The sequence below is a fragment of the Tauraco erythrolophus genome, chromosome 9, assembly GCF_009769465.1.
Source record: "Tauraco erythrolophus isolate bTauEry1 chromosome 9, bTauEry1.pri, whole genome shotgun sequence".
NCBI lineage: Eukaryota > Metazoa > Chordata > Aves > Musophagiformes > Musophagidae > Tauraco > Tauraco erythrolophus.
In genome coordinates, this window is record NC_141473.1 from 7,416,039 (window position 1) to 7,436,039 (window position 20,001).

Consider the following 20,001-nt stretch of genomic DNA (forward strand, 5'->3'; position numbering starts at 1 on the left):
TGTCATGGAGACCAGGGCCCAAGGCAGCAAAGAGCCCGTTGATTGGCTGCGGGGCAGAGTCCAATCAGCGTGCGGCGTGTTGCGGCGGTGCCAAGATGGCGGCCAGGTAAACACGGCCGGGGGGGAGTCCCGGCGCCGGGGTTGTGGCGCGGGGAGCCGGCGGGATGGTTGGGGCCGTCTGCGCTCCTCCAGCCTGGCCCCGAGCGGCGTTTCGTTTTGCTTCGTGGCGCTTGGGCCGGGCAGGCTGCCCCGGCGCCCCCGGCCTGCTGCCGGCTCCGCTCTCCGCCCTTCCCCCGGGGCCGGCGGAGCCCGTCCGTTCCCGGCCTTGCCGTCAGGCGGGAGGCGGCGAGGGGCGGCGGGTGCGCTGTCCTGGGAAGCGATCGCGTGGAAGGGCCGGGCCTGCTGCCCCGCCGCCCGTGGGGGGAGGCCGGCGGCGTGTGCTGCAGCATCGCCTCTGGAATGAGCGCGGCTGGGAACATGCGAAGTGACAGAGCTTTAAAAAATAAGGAGAAAAAAAGGAGAGCGAATGGCTTCAACCTGTGTATTTAAATCTCTCTTCCTTCTTTCTGAAGCAGTGAGTATTAGCAGCTTTATCATGTGCTTGTCTAAAATATCCAATGAGAGTTACTTTTCTCAAGAGAAATTGAAATATTTCTGGTGATGCGTTTTGCTATTTCTTAATTATGTTTTTGTCTTGGAATAGGGAAGCTCACATAACTCCAGTGTCTTTGCAGTGAGATGAAGTGACTTTGATTTGTTTAAACTGGAAGATGTGGAGTGGACTGTTACCTCCAGGGCTGACCGAAAGTGATGTTGACTTAAGTTCGGATGATGGAGATGAATCGCATGGCTGCTTTCCAAAGGCAGATGCAAAAGAAGATGCTGAAAGGGTTCAGCTTTCTGAATGCCAGAAGAATGGACCTGAAAGTAATGCAATCAGTGAACCCCTTTTGCTGTCGGTGACAGATGGAGAAAACGAATCTCAGATGTGCCCTCCTGGAATTTCCTTAAATATGTGGAACGTGGGTATCGTTACAGGTCTCCAAATGTCCAGAGCGTAAATGCAACATGCTCAAAGTTCAATGGCTAACTTTTAAAATAACTTGAATAATCAGTATACAAATCTGAAGTGAAATAAAATTTTATCAAAGTTCAATCATCGTAATATACTTTAGATTGTTTCAAGCAGAGTGATCAGGAATAGAGATAGGAAGTGAAAGTCACTTTTTTTTTTTTTTCCCTAGTGCAGTGGTGATTGAAAGCACAGCAGGGAGGTATTTGGGTGACTATATAGTTGCATGAAGACATGTTTTTAGTAGCGTGTGGACTCTGAGCTTCTTCATAACTGCTTTCTGCATGATGAAGGATTTAGAGCAACATGCATCAGCCACCGTACCGTTGCTGTGTATCTGGGAAGTCGAGGTGTGTGCCCTCCTGCTTTCTGCAGGGGTTGGCTGTAGGCATTCGGGCTCGCAGTTGCTTAGAACATCTTGATTTTCCTGCTGTGTGCAAAGATGGAAAAGTAGTAAACAGAGCAATCTGTCTTTTAGGCTTTTGAGTTAAAATACGAATTGGCAAAAACTAGTTGCAGTCCTCCATCCATTGATGCAGGTGGGTAGCCTGCTGTGCACGGACTATGCTGTCAGTAATACTGGGATTGATAACTACCAGCTAGGGAATAGCAGTACCTTGAATAGCTCAGGAGTATGCAGCCAGTATGAGTGTATTCAGCTCGTGTCCCATGAGAAAACTGCCAAGTTTTAATAGTCCTGGGATTTAGGGAGGGCAGGAGAGAGAGGTGAAAGACTAGGGCCAATTCCAGTTTAACACCATCAGAGCTGGATGTTCTCAATGCACACATTGTAATGTAATAGATATAACAAGGTACTGTGGATAAACAAGATATTGGGACAATGTTTCTTAGCACGTTAATGTAATTTTTAAAAAAATGGGGAAAAAACATTAAAAATACTGATTTACCTTTTCTTAATCTTGTAGAAATTTGTGGAGCTTCAGAAGAAAAACCGTGAAATGAAAACCCAGGCAAATCAGCGAAACAAAAGTCGTAAAAGAAAGCGCCACAGAAAAGGTATTCTGTATAATTACAGAATTTATTTTTTCAAAGTGGAATTAGTATCAAATGCATTGGAAGTGGGATTTGCTGGGTTTGGGGTGGTTATGTTGTGTTTTACCAGGAATTGAATGTTTGAGTAGATGTGTTTTAGCTGTTATTTAAGATTTTGTTTTTCCAGTTGTATACATTACTTGCAGGAGTAGGTTGTAAATTGCTACTTGAACTTTCAAGTAACACATTTGTCCTCTTCTTAAAAAGAAGGTAGAACTTATACTTAGCCTTTATAAATCAGTATTAACTGAGTATTTCAGTAATTCTATAGAACATACTTTTGTGTATTCTGGTTAAAACTTCATGGATATTGTAGGAGGTTCTTTGTGTGAAAAGTCTTACAGCTGCGTGGTTTAAATCCACATGATCATTGGGTAAAAATCCAAGTGTGTCAGTCTTTCAAGGGAAATGTGACCAATTAGAGTTCTGTTAGCTTTATTGGATGCTGCAGGGTATTGCTGTGTAATGTGGGGTTTATTTATTTTTATTTTTTTCCCCCCTTAGAAAAACAGAAAAAGAACGATGAAGTGCCTAAGAGGTATAACCAGGTCAATGTGATTATCCGAGGTCTGTTTTTAATATCGGGCAAAAGTGTAAAAAGCTTGACTGCATGCATGGCCAAAGCATAGCTTGGAACTTGGTGGAAAATATCTGCTGGAGCTGTTCAGTGTCTCTGTCGGGCAGGCTGGATTTGATACCAGTGATTGTTTGATAAGATCTGATTGCATCATTTTTAAAATCAACACAAATGTGTTATTTATGTAACTTAGAATGGACTTAATGTTATTCCTAATGATGTTTTCCATGTAATTGTATACAAGCTCCTGTTCAGCCTGCTCCTCTTCTTTTTCCTCTTTGGCAGTGTTAGGTTAATGGTTGGACTCAATGATCTTAAAGGTCTCTTCCAACCTAAATGATTTTATGATTCTGTAAGTTTGCTTTCAGGATTGTGGAATTATACTGCCAGAAGGGAAGCAATAATTAATTTCACTTCCATTCAAAACTGTGAATGGGTGAAAAGAGCATGTCTGCCAAATAGAAGAATTTCTTTTAGTGTTGAAAAGAATGTTACAAGTTGTGGAAGGGGAACTGTTTTTTTCATGGCTTTTTCTTGTTGTTGTTTTTAGTAGTCAGCAGTTGGCAAATGAAGACAAATGGAAGGAACTCACACAATACTTTGGAATCAATGATAGATTTGAATCACCTGTGGATAGCAGGGCTCCACAAAAGGTGACTGTTGATACAAAAGCAATGTCAACTTGTGCTTGACAGTGAAAGAACTCAGCCTTAACTGAGATAGGAATAAAACTGAGACTATTTGAAAGTGAGTAAATGATCAAGTCACTCTGAGGAAGGATAATTTTGTGCACACTTTTAATTAATTTCCTTTTAGATATCACATGAATCCTACTTGAATTGAAAGGTTGCTGTGCTTTTTTTAGACAGTATCCATTCTTGTTTCCTGTCTGGTTTTGTTTTCTATTATTGTGAGAGAGAGACTTGATATGCATTGTTTGACCTTTTTTTTTCCTTTTTTTTTTTGTCATGTTTTAACTTTAAAATGTATTCAGTAAATCCTTTAGTTGACACCAGTGGCTATAGGAATTAGAGGGCCAAACCTACTGGATTTATAACACATTCTGTTCATAAATATTATTGCGTTACAAGTCATGTTTGAAATAACTGGTACAACATGATGTACAAGTTAAGAAGCTCATTCTATTGTGAGCTCCTCATATCACTGTTGTGTGGTTTTTCTAGTAAAAGCCTGTATGAGTTCTGTGACATCAAATGTTCAGTTAGCCTCCTTTTACGATAAATTTTGTGTTTTTCATTTGCCTAAAGTAAGTTGCCGCATGCGAGTCATGAGGTAATGTTTGCTTCTCTCTGAGTTCTTACTTTTGGTGGGTCTTTACTTGTCATTAAACTGCTCAGGATAGATCTGGAATGAGGCCCAAAGTGTTAAAATGCAGATGCTCTCCACGTAAGTTCAGAGATGTTATCACTAGTGGAACATATGTCTCATTAATTTCAAAAAAGACATCTAAGAGAACTGGTTATCATTGCAACTTCCAATGGTGCACTTTCTTTTTCCTCTTAACTTCTACCTGAATAATTGAAGTCCAGTATTTGCAGATCATTGGTTCTCAAGAATTGTTTGCTTTTTTGCTTTTATCTTTAAAAAAAGTGTATGTTAGGAAACTGTCAAATGTGTTTTCTTTAGCATTGCTAATATTTAAAACCAATGAGGCTATAAGTTGTCTTTTGTTATGAAAGTGATTTTTTTTGTGAAATTTTGAATTCAGTGCCTACTGCTATGCTGCCTTTGTGCATTCCTTCAGAAGTTTCCAAATATGATTTTCAGTAAATATTTACTTTTTATTGTTACATTATTTGTAAATGTTGTAGTTAAACAAGTTATTCCAATGATCATAAAGGTTATTTTCTTATTTTCAGAGGTTAAATTCTGAAGCTTTTTCACTGTTTTCCATAGGACTGCTAGAATTTTTGATTTATTAGCGCAGTGGAGTGGCACTGTGCCAGAACTCAGTTTTTGGATAAAGATAAGATCTTAGAACTGTAACGATACAGTGGTAATTGCCATTCTTCATGTTACCTGACACATATATTTCACATTTTGTTTAGAAAGCTCTAGGGATGGAAGAGATAAGCCAGATCTTCAGATGAAATTTTATTGTGACAGGCATAAACTAGTCCGTGTAATTTTTTTAACCTACAGTATTATCTTGCACATAAGGTGGAACTAATGCAATGATTTGTGCTCAGGCAGCCTTTCAGTGAATTCTTAATTATACTGTCCATTACAATACATAGACAAAGTGCTTTGTGTTACATAGAAATTACAGGTTTATGCGGTGTCTTAAAATAAAGAATTCTATGAAAGAAGTATTTTTAGAAAGGAGATGCTCCCTTTAAACGTGTTATTTCCTTATTTGTCCTGAAGATATTTGCCTTTTTTTTTTTTTCTAGTCTGGCCTTGAACTTAGCATAGAGAAGTCTGTGGCTGAAGGTGACATTGATAAGGCTGAGGAGCTGAGTGATAGATTAGCCATCCGTGAGGTAAGTGGGCTATTAACAACAGCTCTGAGGGAGCATTTCGTTCTGTGCATCTGTACAAAAAGTGTCGTAACTGAAATAGTGTTGCAGATTGTTTGGGGCATCTTTCCTATTTCCTAAGCAGATTTCTGTCAGTGATTGAAAGATTTTGCTGCTGATCTAGTAATGCTTGGACAGCTGTAGGTATGTATAAGAATTAAAAATTCAACCATGAACGATCCCAAGCAACCTTGCTTTAAAGTCTTCATGCCGACTCCACGAGTCGGAGGAGTCAGTAACTAGTCATCTGTGTTGAGCTTTTGATTCTTATGCATGTCGCAAGCCAAGAAAACAGGAGTAGGATATTCCTTTCCTGTCAGTTCCTGTGCCTCAGATTTTTCTTTGCACTCCCTGGCCAATAAGCTTGGGAAGCCCAAAGAAAGATAGATATTTAGCAAGCTTACAGCAAGACATGCCCAAGTAAGGACAGGTATACCCAAACTTCTGCTTTTTTCCTATTCATGTGATCAGGAGTTGATGGCTGCAAGAATTCTGAAGAAGAATGGGAGTAGATGGATGTTAAATGTGTCGCTGTAGCCTGAGAATGATGTTTATAGAATGAATGGAGTTTTTTTATCTTTGTCATCATTTTTTTAATATATAAGCACATATCTAAAAATCCAGGTGAGAGAAACTCCCATTTTTTTCAGGAAGTTGTCTTGTTGGTTGGTGTATCTGAGTAATTTTATGAAGGCTGTGCTGCTCTTTGCTACAAAAATTGGACCCTTTAAATTTGTATGTAGTGCTGAGTCAATGCTTAACCTGGTGAGATATCTACCAGGTACCTCTGGTAATTGCAATTTCATTTAAGAACTAGTTGGTGCATGTATGGTAGGTGATAGCAGCTGAAATACGTAATTGAAATCCATGAAGGCTGTTGCACCCGCTGGTACTTGTGTGCAAGGGGAAACAATGGAAAGGAAGAAAATTAGGATAAAAAGACAGTTGGAATAGTTTTGAAGCCAGGTATGAAAAAATAACTAAGTACATACTATTTGAGGTGTGTGGTGAAGCGATCATTTTTAAATATTCTGGATTTATTTTGGAAGTAAATGATGTAATTTTTGCTTTCATTCTTCTATCTTGCATATTCTTCCATCTTCATAGAGGTAATGGGAATTTTCTGTCCACTGTATATTTTAGCAAAATTCAAAGGTGTTAGAAAATAATCGAGAAAGACAAATTCCAAATACTTCTCAGTCTCATACAAATATTTAAAATGCTTCCTAAGTACAGGGTTTCAAGCTACGCTTTAATGTAAAATTGCAGATTTAAATCTGTTTAATGCAGTATCATACGATATTGTGATGGCTTTAAAAACAGATGGCTTTTGAAAGGAGAAATACAGCTCTTCAGGTTCTCTATGGAAGGTTTGGTAAAACTAACTGTTCCTCAGTGCATGTTCTTGCCAATCATTAAACTCCGAGGTTTAGTCACTCAGGGCAGTTTCTAATGACTGGACTCTTATCTGCCTTTTTGCCAGTGATCACAAAACTTCAGTCCACAAAGATAACAGCTATAGACAGTGGTAGGACTGTGTCCTGATGTTCCCTTTAAGTCAGACCAGCTTCTCACTGTGATACTGTTGTATTACCTTTCATGTGTACGACATGAAAAACACTTGCTGTTCTCCTTCACAAATGTCATTATCCCATCTCCTCGAAAGTGGTTGGAGTATCATAATCAATAAAACATACTGAGGTTCTAGTGCAAATTGTTTGACTATAAAAACAAATTAATGTAAGAAGTTTTGAGGTTTTTGTAATATTTATGATAAACTGTTATCTGATTTCGTTAGCCATGGGATTGTACAACATCTAGCATATCCCAGGTGCTACAGCAATGTATTATTATTTGTGGAACATTAGCTCCAAATTGTTGACTTTCAAATATTAGCATGTTGTAATTCTGAAAACAAAATGCTTGAAACATTATTAGCATTCACAGCCTTGACTTGGTTTTGGTTAAGTGGGTTTATCTGAATAAATAGTATGTTGAAAGAAGGAAAACTCAAATGACTCTGGCTTGATCTCATGAGGAGTTCTGTCGAGGCAGGATCCATGTGAATTCACTAGGGTTTTCTCTACTGTTGTAAAGATGTGCTACATTACCTGCTGCAAGATTCATTTTTCTTTGTGATTTTAAGACGCTGTGGTTTGTTTTTTGTGTTGGCTTTTTTATGCATCTTTTAAATAATCTTTGTTCTAAGGAAATCATTCTAACAGTGACTAATTATGATTCAGTGAAGAGCTATAGAAAAGGATTTGATTATGAAAGAAGCTGATTAAAAAATTGTTGTTTGGTATACAAGTACAATTAATAAAATATTACTTTCATATTGTATAGTATTGATTCAATCACTTTCCCTCTCTTTACAAATTAAAGAAATGCCCCTTTTAAAACTTATTTTACGTAATACTTCTTAGAAGTGAGTTAATTTTTGAAGTATGTGGCTATTTGTATCCCTCTCATTTCCAAATGTAATACAACGCTGTGAGCAAGCCAGGCATGGAACTATATAAAGTACACCACTTCTGAAGTCTAGAAAAATAAGTGGATGAATTATTGTTCTTTTATCTGAACTTCATCTTTTTATGTCTAATTTTCATTTTTCTTGAGCAGTGTTTCAGGGTTGGGGGCAGGGAGTGTATGAGAAACAGCTGCCTTCTGTTTGGGGTACAGCCCCCCTTGCAGCCATGTGAAAAATGTTCAGTGGGTAGGTGTTCTTTTTGAAATCAGGTGTATGGGGTTTTAATCGGCACCATTTGCTTTTGCAAGAAGCAGTGACTGGAACCTGCTGATAAAGCTTTTGCTTTGAGGCACAGATCCCAGAGTTCTTAAAGCCGTTTCCTGCCTTAATAAGTGAAACTAATTTTTGATGTATAACATTTATAAGCCTGTGAAACTGATAGGGCGGCTTCAGTATTTAGAAAAATGAAGCCAAAAATAAACAGATGATGAGAATAGGCAGTAAAAACATGTCCCAAAAAGCAAAGGAATGCCAAAATGATGCTGTCAATATGCTATCATTCTGACACAGTGAGAAAAGGTTTTTAAAATCAAATTCCTTTAAAATCAGTGATGATTTAGGCAGTATGCATAATCTAGCAGCTGTGAGTGGATCACTGAAATTTATATCCTAAAAACCTAAATGATACTGCTTCAAGGTTTTGGGTCGTTCGGTTTCCATGTGGTACTTGTTGCAGTTCTTTAAGGAAGATGTGATTGTAATGCTGTAAGTGAGCCTTTGGGCAATCTATTCTTTAATTATTATTTAATATATTATTTACTGCTTACTTCTGACAAATACGCACCAATGCCGATTTTAAAACAAAATTTGTTCGTCTAGTAGCATTCAAGGTTTTAGACTGAGAGTTAGAACTTGGATACCTTGTGCACGAGGCTGTGTGTTTACTAGGGACTGCGCGTGTGGATTCATATGTAGCTGTCCTGGCTTGGGCTGGGATGGAGTTAGGTTTGGTTTTACTAGCCAGGATAGCACTGTGTTTTTATTTAGTATGTGATTTGTTATGAGAATAATGTTGATAACACTGGTGTTTTCACTTGTTGCAAAAGAAATCAAAGGACTTTTCAGCTTCCCGTGTTTTGCCACTGCGCTGGTGCACAACAAGGTGGGATGGAGCATGGCTGGACAAAAGGATCCATAACTCCTAGCTTAGGATTTACTCTTAGATTTAGGATTGAGGTCCAGTTAGCCAATGGAATATTCCATATCATGCAGTGTATAATGAGGGTTGGTCGGGCGGCTCGCTCTCTTGGTGATCTCTCTTTAGGGCTCTTGCTCTTCTGGGATTGCAGTTTCGGGACTTCTCTGTTTCGGATCGCTTGCTGGGATGGGATGGGTGTTGGTCAACCGGTGGTGAGCAATTACACTGTACATCACTTGCTTGTATATATTATAATTTTATATGTTATCATGTATTATAATAATTTTATTTTTATCATTATTACTTTTAATTTTATTTCAATTATTAAATTATTCTTATCTCAACCCACAAGTTTCCTTCCCTTTTCCCCCTCATTTCTCTTCCCCATTCTCCCAGGGGTGGAGGAGGGTGAGCAAGCAGCTGCGTAGTGTTTAGTGGCCAGCTGGGTCAAACCATGACAGTAGTTTTTGAGGTTAACTAAAAATGTTACCTCTTTTGTTTTTTGTTGGCACTTGCATTTCTGTTTTAAGAAAAAAATGAATTGTACTTATGTGGTGATGATATTCAGTCTAATCTCTTGCCATACCTCACTGCAAAGTATTACCCCTTGTCTCCTGTTGTCATCCTAGTTTATGGACTAGAAAAGTGATTGCTGTTAGTTTGGGAGTTAATCAGGGTAGCAGATCTTGGACTGTAGCATCCTTGGCTGTCCTCACAGCATGTTCTCTTGTGGGGTGTTCTGCTTCACTACGAGTTCTAGTGATCCTGAAATTCTTGATTGCATTATTTGATATGAGTGAAATTATTCCTGAAAGAATATGGACATGTCTACATTATGTTGTGCAGAATAATTTAGGCCATCAGTAACTCTGCTTCTTGAGCTAGACTGCTTCTGGAACCCAGTCTAGGTTGAGCATCTCAGTGCTGTGATGCAGTTATAGATTATAAGATCAGCAGTTCTTTGATAAATTTGTGTTGAGCATCAATATAATGCAGGTGGTTCCTGCTGCTTGGTCCTAATTCACTGTGGATTTTTAAACACACTTGGACTGAATTATTTCTTTAATACCTGCAACATAGTACTGTTAGTATTAAATAACTAGCAATTCATTGCAGTGTGCATGGTATAATGTGCACAGTTAAGGTTTATTATTGTAATTCAGTTGCTGTCTTTGTTACAACATTCTAGGGCTTTCAGCATTGGCAGAGAGTCCTTCATGTTTTAAGGTTCTGCTGTTCAAATGCAGAATGGCATACTTAAAGCTATTGTTCAAACACTGCATTTAATGATGACTCGTTTAACTTGAGAGATGCCAACAGAAGTGTTAATGTTAACACAGGAGTTACCCCAAAAATCTGAACCGTTTATGTGGGTGCTTAGCTGGGCTGAGATAAAACTGTTTTCTTGGTGATGCTCTAGGGTGGGGTAGTTCAGATTTAATGGTAGCAGGTGCCTTGATATGTAGCTGGGAACAGACACTTGGAATTATGTCGGCTTTCTAATGCTTTTGAAAAACCTTTTTGGAATAAGACCTAGAAATGTACATTAATTGCTCCTACTGTGTTTGTGGGAATTGGCCTGAATTTTTTCTAAGAATAAATGTTGATAAATTAGAGCACTGCGTGCATAATTGGAGGTGTTTATCCTTTTGAGTAAGGATGGTATGTGGAAATATTGTAATTTCACTTTGCTGTAAATCACTTTCCATTTGGAGTGATAATTATAAAAGTTTTTTTTCCTATTTAAACCAAAGAATTTTAAAAGATCCTCTCCCACCTGTAATATGTAAACTTGAAACTATTTTCCAAGCTTTTTTCCCCCTCCTAGAGAAAGAATTTTTCATAGTGCTTTTGTACTCAAATCATTGTGCAGTATCTCAAGAAGCAGAACCCAGAATTGTTATGGCTCTAATGTTCCTAGAACTAATCTGGCTAAACCTCAAACTTTGCATTTTCTTGTGGTTTTTTGTGTTAGGTGCCACGTTGTCTAAGAGTGCATTAGCCTGAGGACTGTAACTTGAACATAAAATAATCTTGACCACATTAGACTTACCTGTCAAAAGGAACTTTTAAAATATTTTGTGATTTAGTGTGCTAAATTGCTGGAGCAGTTGTCAGTCTCTAAATAGCGTAGGCTTTTTGACAGCAATGTTCCTAAGTGCTTAGCTTAGTGGCTTCTGGCATTTTGGTGAAAGATTTTAAAAAGCTGCAATTTATAGGGAAACTACGATATTGTAATCAAGCTTAAATGAAATATCTGCATCGTAATTGACAAAATTAATTGCCTGTTCACTGGGATATCGTTCTCATGTTACAGCAAGATCAGTCCTGCTGTTGTCTTCAAAATTTGTTGCATCAGTTTTGACTATTTTCTCATGATCAAATTAGTACCTGGTGTCTGTAAGTTCTAGTCACGTAATTTGGAATGGGAAGTACACGAGCAAGGTTGTATGTCATAACCATTGAAAACCATTCTGGAAGCTCTTTTCCTTTTGAAAATCTGGATGGGATATGGTTGATCATGAGGTCACACACACGTTAGTGTTTCAGGTGGACAAGTTATAGTGTGTGATGCTGTTCTGTTGGTAAAATAGAGTTTCACTTCCAAATTCTGTGCAATGTTCCAAATTTATCATAGTGGTTTTAGGTACCTGAAGAGATTGATGCAATTTTATACGGCATGTAACCAAGCACCGATTAACTTGGAAGTCTTGCCTGTTGAAGGACCTGGGGGGGAAAAAAAAGAGTTTCTCTTTTATCTTTGAAGGACTTTCTTTCTAACACTTAGCAGAGGTGCTTCCAAATACCTCTCTTCCTTAGGGTTGTTTTCTTTTAACCTTTGGAACATGGCAGGGTTATCACCTAGAATTACATTCTTATGCTCCCTTAATTATGTATATCTTTTCCTTAACAAACCTTAAAAAAAGATTTCAGATGTTACAAGTCTAATTAAAGAGACAGACAAAGCACAGTTTATACTGTAGATTTTTTCTGCAGTTCAATTAATCAGCATGTTTTCTCTTTTAATTAAAACCATTTTAGTAAATTAAAGCCCACAGCAAAACACATATATAATTTGTTTGTAATTAGCTCTTAATTGGTGGTAGTTGAAGCTTAGCACCCTTGGTTTCTTTCTTCATGATTGCCATTTTATTAGCAGCCAGTCATTAATTAATCTTTTTTTCTAATTAGCTTATAAAACTGTTGATGGCACATTATTGTAAATGTGATTTTAAGTTCAAAGCTTGTTAATAAGCTTTCTTACTTAGAAGAACAGAGATAAAGAAATTGCTGAAAACAGTACTACAGTTCTTTTTTTAAAACTGCCTTTCTTATAAGGGAGCTGTGTAAAGCATCTAACAGCTTATAGTTAATTTTTTAATGCTGTGTTTTCTCATGAATGGAAGAAGTTACTTGCATTTAAATGTTTAAATCCAGCAAAGAGTTTAATATTAGAACAGTTTTCTGTCCTTGCTCCATTACTGTGTCATCCAAATACAATTTGATGTTGTAATACACAGCATAAAAATACAACAACGGTATTACAAAGTATTTTACAGTAGAAGTTGAGCACATCATTGAAAGGGGACAATTTTCACTGCAAAATCCATCCGCTCGATATTCTTGTTTGCTTTATATATTTTATATACGTCAGCAATGGATAACATTCCATAACATAAAAGGAGAAAATCATAGCTAACGGCAAGCCTGAAATAACTAGATTCATATTTGATGAGAAACTGTAACACTGTATTAACAGGCTGTTTGCCTTCTCCAGTATGATCACAGGCTATTTCGGGACCTGTTTGAGTATAGATGTTTTGTTAGAGCTTCTGTAGGTTTAGCATTTGGAATATCACACCGAAGTATTTCTGGAGCAGTTCTTGAATCTGTTGTCTCATGACTTATATCATTCAGTGTTTACGTTGCACAGTCCTGTCTTATGATACAGCAAAGACTTTTCATTATTTCATGTGAAATGTCTCGATTTTCAAGGAAGTTTTTGGAAGTTACAGTAGATTCTGTTGCAACTTCATAAAACTGTTTGCTGCCTGAACTTTACATACTATTTCAACTTCAGCCGTTTCTTTGCTTGTTTTAAAAGTGTTTTATGATGCTGTGCAAGAAACACTAGAAAGGGATAGCTGACAAGGAAAAAATTAAGAATTGGATAAAAAGTAAATGAATAATGTCATATTACTAAAAAGATGAGAGGCTAATTTGTGCCGACTTTTTGCTAATTTTGTTCAAGCCTCAAAATGAGGAGCTGTCACCCGTTCTGTGTAGCACTGATGACAGTGCCAATGATCCATGAAATAAGCTGCCGCTGGCTTTGTTCTGATAAGAATGAACAAATCTGCACAATGTACGGCTCCCAGAATCTCATTTTCATACTTGCATGCAGGCTAAAAGAAATAAGCTGTTTGCAGGCTTGATTAATCAGACATTTGAGGGTTTTTTGTCTCTTTGATCTCTTTCGTCTCCTAGGTAACTTGCTTGACATTAATGTTGAGCTTGAGTAAAGACAATCAGGAATTGTAGACCAAACTGATATAAAAATTAAAGACCTTAACACTTTAAGTACTCCAGTAATGGTTCCGCTTTACTTCAGAAAACATCTGTTTTCATTTAATTAAAGAACAAAAGAGAATGGCATAAATATTTTTCATAGAGACCTGTTATTCCATAAAAAGTTGAAGTATGATAATTGGTATTTTTAAATAAATGCCTTGAAACTGTTCAAAAAGATGCAAAGCTTCAGAAATTTGTTACAAGGTAACAATTTCAGATGAGTAGAAAATGTATGAAAAATAACGGATAAGGAATTTTCACTTATGCTGCATTAACCACTCATAGTAAGATACTTGACATGATTATTGGTGAACTTCAAAACGGAAAGGTCTTTGCCCTGTAGAAACTAAGTTGGTTTTTAAGTTTGTCTTAAAAATATATATATTGTGTTACAAGGATGAACCATTATATCAGCTTTACTACCCAATATGATTTACACACTTTAAACCTGTAAAATTGAAAGGAATTTAAAAAAAAAAATGTCGCAGTGCGTTTGCTTGAGGTTATGCAGACGCTTTTACAAATCTTCCAAGTGGCTGTAAAGATGAATGCCTCAAGGGTCTAGCCAGGGCCCTGCTTTTCCAACCAGCTAAAGCCCTTATCTTAAATCCAAGCAAAGTACCATTAATCTTTTTGAAAGACCTTTTATGGCTTTTAATATATCCCAAATTAGAACATTTTACACCCTTGGTTCCTGAAATATGGTGATAAAAAGCCTTTAGAGCTTAATTTTCCTTACTGCGTGCTCTGACCAATTTGCAGTTCTTTGTGATAATGTTTAGACACCTTAATTAAAATGCAGCAAAATATTGGATGTTCTATATGGAAAATGCTGATACTTTGACTACACAAGAAATTGTTGTATATATTTTTTTTCATGCTTTCTTACTTCTTTTAAGATTGTATTTTATTGAGTTATCTGATGACCTGAAATGTTGGGGTTTTTTTTTAATGTAAAACCCATTGACCAAGCTTTTATGGATTTCTTTTGCGGGAGTGGGGGGGAGTGAAGATGTATGTCTGGGTGTGGGGGGGAGCAGAAGACGTTTAATCTGAGTAAAATGTTTGCGTGTGTTTATATGTGACATACTTGTTTTCATGTCTTGAAAATTTGACTTTATGTAGCCTAGAAATTTTAATATTAATGCTGCAAAATATTTCTCCTTTTACTTCCACATACACTACAGAGGAAATTATTAGCCCATTTTTTCTGTACTTGGAAGAGTACAGAATGAGATGGAAGAACTCATTCTGTCTTCTAAGAAATACAGATCAAAAGATTTTTCTGCAGCACTTAATGTGGACCTCATTTGTATATATTTGTATGAGTATTCAATAGCCCACTAGAATATATTTTAAGGAAATGCTGTTACTCATCAAATAGTAAGAGTTAATTTTCAAGCATATTAGGAGGTAAAACGTGGTTCAAAAATAAAGGCATGATTCTGCTGATTAACTGACTTTAGCCATCAGATTGCTCTATTTTTTGAGTTAATAGTTGGTCCTGTTTCAATGAACAAGTAAACATTTTTTGAATGTTTTAGGTGAGTTTTCCTAAACATTTTTACACTGCAAGTATATTAAAGTTAGTAGATGCCCCTAAATATTAAGTGACAATGCAAATAAGAGAATATTATGCTCTAGTCTTTGACTTGAGATTTGGCAGTTCAGATGTTGGCAATGAATTACTGATTATATAAAACGTTAATGCACAGAATTCAGCTAATAATATGAAAGTTTTGCAATGTCTGGTCACATGAATTATTTTGTGCATCAAGATGATTCCATAGGTACATACTTATGACCTTATGTGCAAATAGTAGATGAAAAGCTTGTTTAGCATTATTTATTTTGCACATCTTCCTCATCAGGTATTATGCTTACCTCTTAACTGTTTGTGTTGCCAGTACTTAGAGCCTCAAACAAAGCACAAACTGATGTTGTGCTTACTGCCTACCTGCGTGTAGACTCTCAGAGCCTTTGCAGAAAGGCGACTTTCCTGATTCTTGAACCCTGAAAGGGCCATGAGGTAGAATAGCTGGTAGTGATGCTGCTTTGTTTTGGTTTTCTTTGTTAACAAAATGATCAGGGTATCAGCCCACCTACAGGGTAGGTGTCAGATGGGAGGGTTGTTGAAGATGCGTTAGTGCATCTACACCTGAAGATGCATTCTTGACTTCTCTCTCATCTTGTCTGGATAAAATGTCTCTCATAGTTAAGTAAGAATTGCCTGTATAGATGCTGCAGATTCTTGAAGTGTGTTACCATTCATAATGGAACTTTAACCAAAGTCTTAAGTAGTGTTCTTTCGCATGAGTCTTCCATGGCTCACTTGATGCTCCCATGACATTTTAGGGAAATTTAGAATATCCAGTCAGAACCATGTTAGCTAACTTCAGTAGGTTTTGGACTAGATAGGAAGAAAACCCGTTTGTCCATACTGCAGTTTTGTAGCAGTTTTGGCTAAATGAGTTGCTTGTTTGTCTTGGAGAGAAATGGTAACTTACGAGACCGAATTCTTCCGTAATTCATAATTTAGTTGCAAATAATGTCAAGTCATGACAGCAGTCACAAAACGCAACCGCAATGAACAAGTTAGGAGTGCTGATTAAGGAAAATAATCCAGTCATAGTTCACAGTATCTTCTTCCATCTTTGTTTTTTTTACCCCCTTGGCTAAAGTGAACTTAATTCTCGCAGTGTGAATAAGTTTATGAAAGTAAAGCAGTATTCACCTGCAGCCTATTATGACCTTATTTGAAAAGCATGCAGCTTATCACACTAATCTAAAACCTGGTAATGTGAAGACTAAATGCCAAATGGACTCTAAGGACACTGCTTTATTTGCGTTCTGGACAGACCGATTAAAACGTGACTACTGGTACTACTGGAAAATGTGCAGTAGTAGCAGTTCTTCCTGTATAAAACTGTCTTTTTGAGTGGTTTTCGTATTGGTAAGACCTGATAGTACTGTGTTAGCACAGCTGAGGTCACAGACTGGTCTTAATGATGGAGACTGCCTCTGTGTGTATAGCTATGTCTATATATTTAAAAATAAACAAAAAGATCTAGTAGGATCATAGAATCATAGAATGGTTAGGGCTGGAAGGGACCTTCAAAGGTCATCTAGTCCAACCCCCCTGCAAGGAACAGGGATATCTCCAACTAGATCAGGTTGCTCAGGGCCTCGTCCAACCTGGCCTTGAACATCTCCAGGGATGGAGCATCCACCACCTCTCTGGGCAACCTGTTCCAGTGTTCTACATCTCTCATGGTAAAAAATTTTTTCCTAATATCCAATCTGAATCTACCTCCCTCTATTTTAAAACCATTACCCCTTGTCCTATCACAACTGGCCCTCCTGAATAGCCTCTCCCCATCTTTCCTGTAGGCCCCCTTGAGGTACTGGAAGACCGCTATAAGGTCACCCCGGAGCCTCCTCTTCTCCAGGCTGAACAGCCCCAACTCTTTCAGCCTGTCCTCATAGGAAAGGTGCTCCAGCCCTCTTATGATCTTCGTGGCCCTCCTCTGGACCCTCTCCAACTGGTCCATGTCCTTCTTATGTTGGGGGCTCCAGAACTGGACGCAGTTCTCCAGGTGAGGTCTCACGAGGGCAGAGTAGAGGGGAAGAATCACCTCTCTCGACCTGCTGGCCACGCTCCTCTTGATGCAGCCCAGGACGCGGTTGGCCTTCTGGGCCGCAAGAGCACATTGCCGGCTCATATTGAGCTTCTCATCCACCAGTACTCCCAAGTCCTTCTCCTCAGGGCTGCTCTCGATCCATTCTCCGCCCAGTCTGTATTTGTGCCTGGGATTGCCACGACCCAGATGTAGGACCTTGCATTTGGCCTGGTTGAACTTCATGAGGTTGACACGGGCCCACCTCTCCAGCCTGTCGAGGTCCCTCTGGATGGCATCCCTCCCTTCCAGCATGTCGACAGCACCACACAGCATGGTGTCATCGGCGAACTTGCTGAGGGTGCACTCCATGCCACTGTCCACGTCACCGACAAAGATGTTGAAGAGGGCCGGGCCCAACACGGACCCCTGAGGGACGCCACTCGTGACTCGTCTCCACTTGGACATTGAGCCGTTGACCACTACTCTCTGAGTGCGGCCATTGAGCCAATTCCTTATCCACCGAGTGGTCCATCCATCAAACCCATGCCTCTCTAGTTTAGAGAGAAGAATGTCGTGCGGGACAGTGTCAAAAGCTTTGCACAAGTCCAGGTAGATGATATCCATTGGTTGACCCTTGTCCACCGATGCTGTCACCCTGGATATTGCCCTTTGCTTTAATTCTTGAAAAAGGAGGATTGGGTGAAAAGGATTGCTTGCCCCAGGATCCCAGGCTTCTGTATTTTTCTCAAGAGACATTCTTGTTCCTCCGATCTAATAATACAGCATCAGCCTAATATTTGAAAGATATTTTAATATCTATTGACTTTTGAGGAACAATATCAGACCAAGTAATTTGTGAGACTTAAATTTCATAGGGGCCATTTGCATCTATTCAGTTTTCCTTTGTTCCTTTTTATGTCTTAGCTTGGTGTGAAAATTGCCAAAGCTGCTGCTTGCCGCAACTTTGTAAAAGCCAAGCAAGAAGCAGAGGCTGCCCAAGAAGCTCGAAAGAAAAAGAAGCTTGCTTGGGGGTAAGTCATTTGAGTAGGGAATTAAACGTTTGTGGTTTCATTTGCACTAAGTCTATACAATACAATCTCAGTTAAATGTTTTCTTAGTTGAAATAGGCTTGTGCTAATCTTATTTGTTTAGTTTAGCCTTGTTGGGTTTTGGGGTGGTGTTTTTTTTTTTAAGCAGTGTGTCAGGCTTAAGTACAGAGACTTTACCAGAATTGATGTATTGGTTATATGGCTACGTTTGCCTTCATGTCTTTATTATAGTATTAAAAATAAGGTTTTTCTTTTTGTTGTTATTAAGACTAGCATGGTTGAATACCTGAAACGCACGTGCTTATGATATCTAATGTGAGTTTTGTGCTCTTTTTTCAGATTTGAAGCTAAGAAAAGGTGGGAAACAAAAAGCAACATGGGATACATGTAATCCATCCTGTTTTCCTGAGGAGTTAAATACCTGGTTTTACTTGAAAAAATCTTTGTGGGCGACTTCTTAAATCTAAACACAAAAAAAATCCCAAAACAAACCCCAACACATCAGATTGCTTTTGTTTGTCTTAATGCTGTTAGACTGCATGGCGCTCTCCTACGATGTAGCAAAAATACTATCTAAACATCAATACTATGTTAAATACAGTATTTTTCTCCAAAACATGAAAATCTAGGATAATGCATTGTGGAATGCATTTGGAGTCTGATAGAGAACTCTCTGAAGTTAGAATGGAATACTTGGTCCAAACGTGTTTTGTGCTGCACTGCAGTTGTAATGCAGTATATTAGGAGAGGGATAAGTTTTCTTGCAAAGCTTTTACAGACTTACTGTAGTAAGTACTACTTTTCTGATTTCTTCAAAGTTGGGGGGGGCACTAGATAAAGGAAAATACCAAAACCACCATACCTTTTAAAAACTATTATTCTTTATACATTTAGAGACTCAGTAAATGTAAACAGGTTAAAAAAAAAAAAAAGGCTGAAAAAGTTCATCCTCCTTCTCCTGGGAGCATCTGGGATTATTTATCATGTCCTGCTGCCATATTCTTAGGAATATTTAAAATTCCTGATTTTGTTTCCTTCCCAAGAACTCAAGTTTTAGAAGTCCTAGTTTCTTTGAGCAGACAAAATGTAGAAATACATATCTTGAAAAATACCTGAAATATGTTATATTGTGCAGTTAACTGCGCCCAAGAAACAAATGCTGATTTTACTCCAAGTCAAATGTTCTACAGATCAATTAGGATTTGAATGTTTATGTTATCAGAGTATAACAAGAATTCATGATAATGTTTCTTCGAAATCATTCTCAATGAGAAGTAAGGACACATTCAGAACTAATAACTTTTCTCCCTGAAGCTCTTGCATATATGTTTAGTCACCACAATGCCTGAATTGAATTGGTAATGTAAATGTCAGTTACTGTTAACCAAGATTAATATGTTTCAGGCCAAAGGTATGGTATTAGCGTAATGGTGATTTACTATGTAAGTACTTGAGGCTAAAACAACTTGCCAACAAATAGCAATTTGAAGTTTAATGGCACCAATTCGAAGAGTTTAGGTTTACAGTCCAACATGGAATAGTGCATTTTTGTTCATTAGCCCTCAGGATGTTTGATTCTTTTTCTTTTTTTAGCAGAACATCGTATTTCTTTCACAGAGATGAGAGTTTGCAATACGGTAATCTGCAGTTAGCTGTAATTAGTTATGATGACAGAGTTGAATACAATTGCCAGGATTGTAAATCGGGCTGAACAGGTTTTTGCAGTATAACATCATAAATCTCACACTATGGTTTACAAACAATATTGGCTTTAGAAACTTTGGTGTGGAAGGAAACAAGTGATATCTCTTTGTAAAGTGATTATAAAGGTAAATTGTATGTTTGTGTGC

General features: G+C 37.9%; 1 protein-coding gene across 3 annotated transcripts; it reads left to right on the plus strand.

Moving 5' to 3' along the window:
• The first annotated feature begins 72 nt into the window (after nucleotides 1–72).
• Nucleotides 73–18,899, plus strand: FAM204A (family with sequence similarity 204 member A). 3 transcript variants are annotated; one of them, XM_086616482.1, is made up of 8 exons: nucleotides 73–106; nucleotides 704–1,022; nucleotides 1,999–2,089; nucleotides 2,630–2,663; nucleotides 3,253–3,355; nucleotides 5,117–5,206; nucleotides 18,027–18,133; nucleotides 18,491–18,899. In XM_086616482.1, exons 2-8 carry the CDS (start codon nucleotides 771–773, stop codon nucleotides 18,540–18,542), a joined length of 729 nt encoding a protein of 242 aa, XP_086472608.1. In that variant the 5' UTR covers nucleotides 73–106; nucleotides 704–770; the 3' UTR covers nucleotides 18,543–18,899. The 3 variants fall into 3 exon arrangements, with proteins under 3 accessions (XP_086472608.1, XP_086472609.1, XP_086472610.1); XM_086616483.1 differs by having other exon boundaries at nucleotides 3,256–3,355; XM_086616484.1 differs by lacking the exon at nucleotides 18,491–18,899 and adding an exon at nucleotides 9,037–9,122 and having other exon boundaries at nucleotides 18,027–18,069.
• Nucleotides 18,900–20,001: the final 1,102 nt, after the last annotated feature.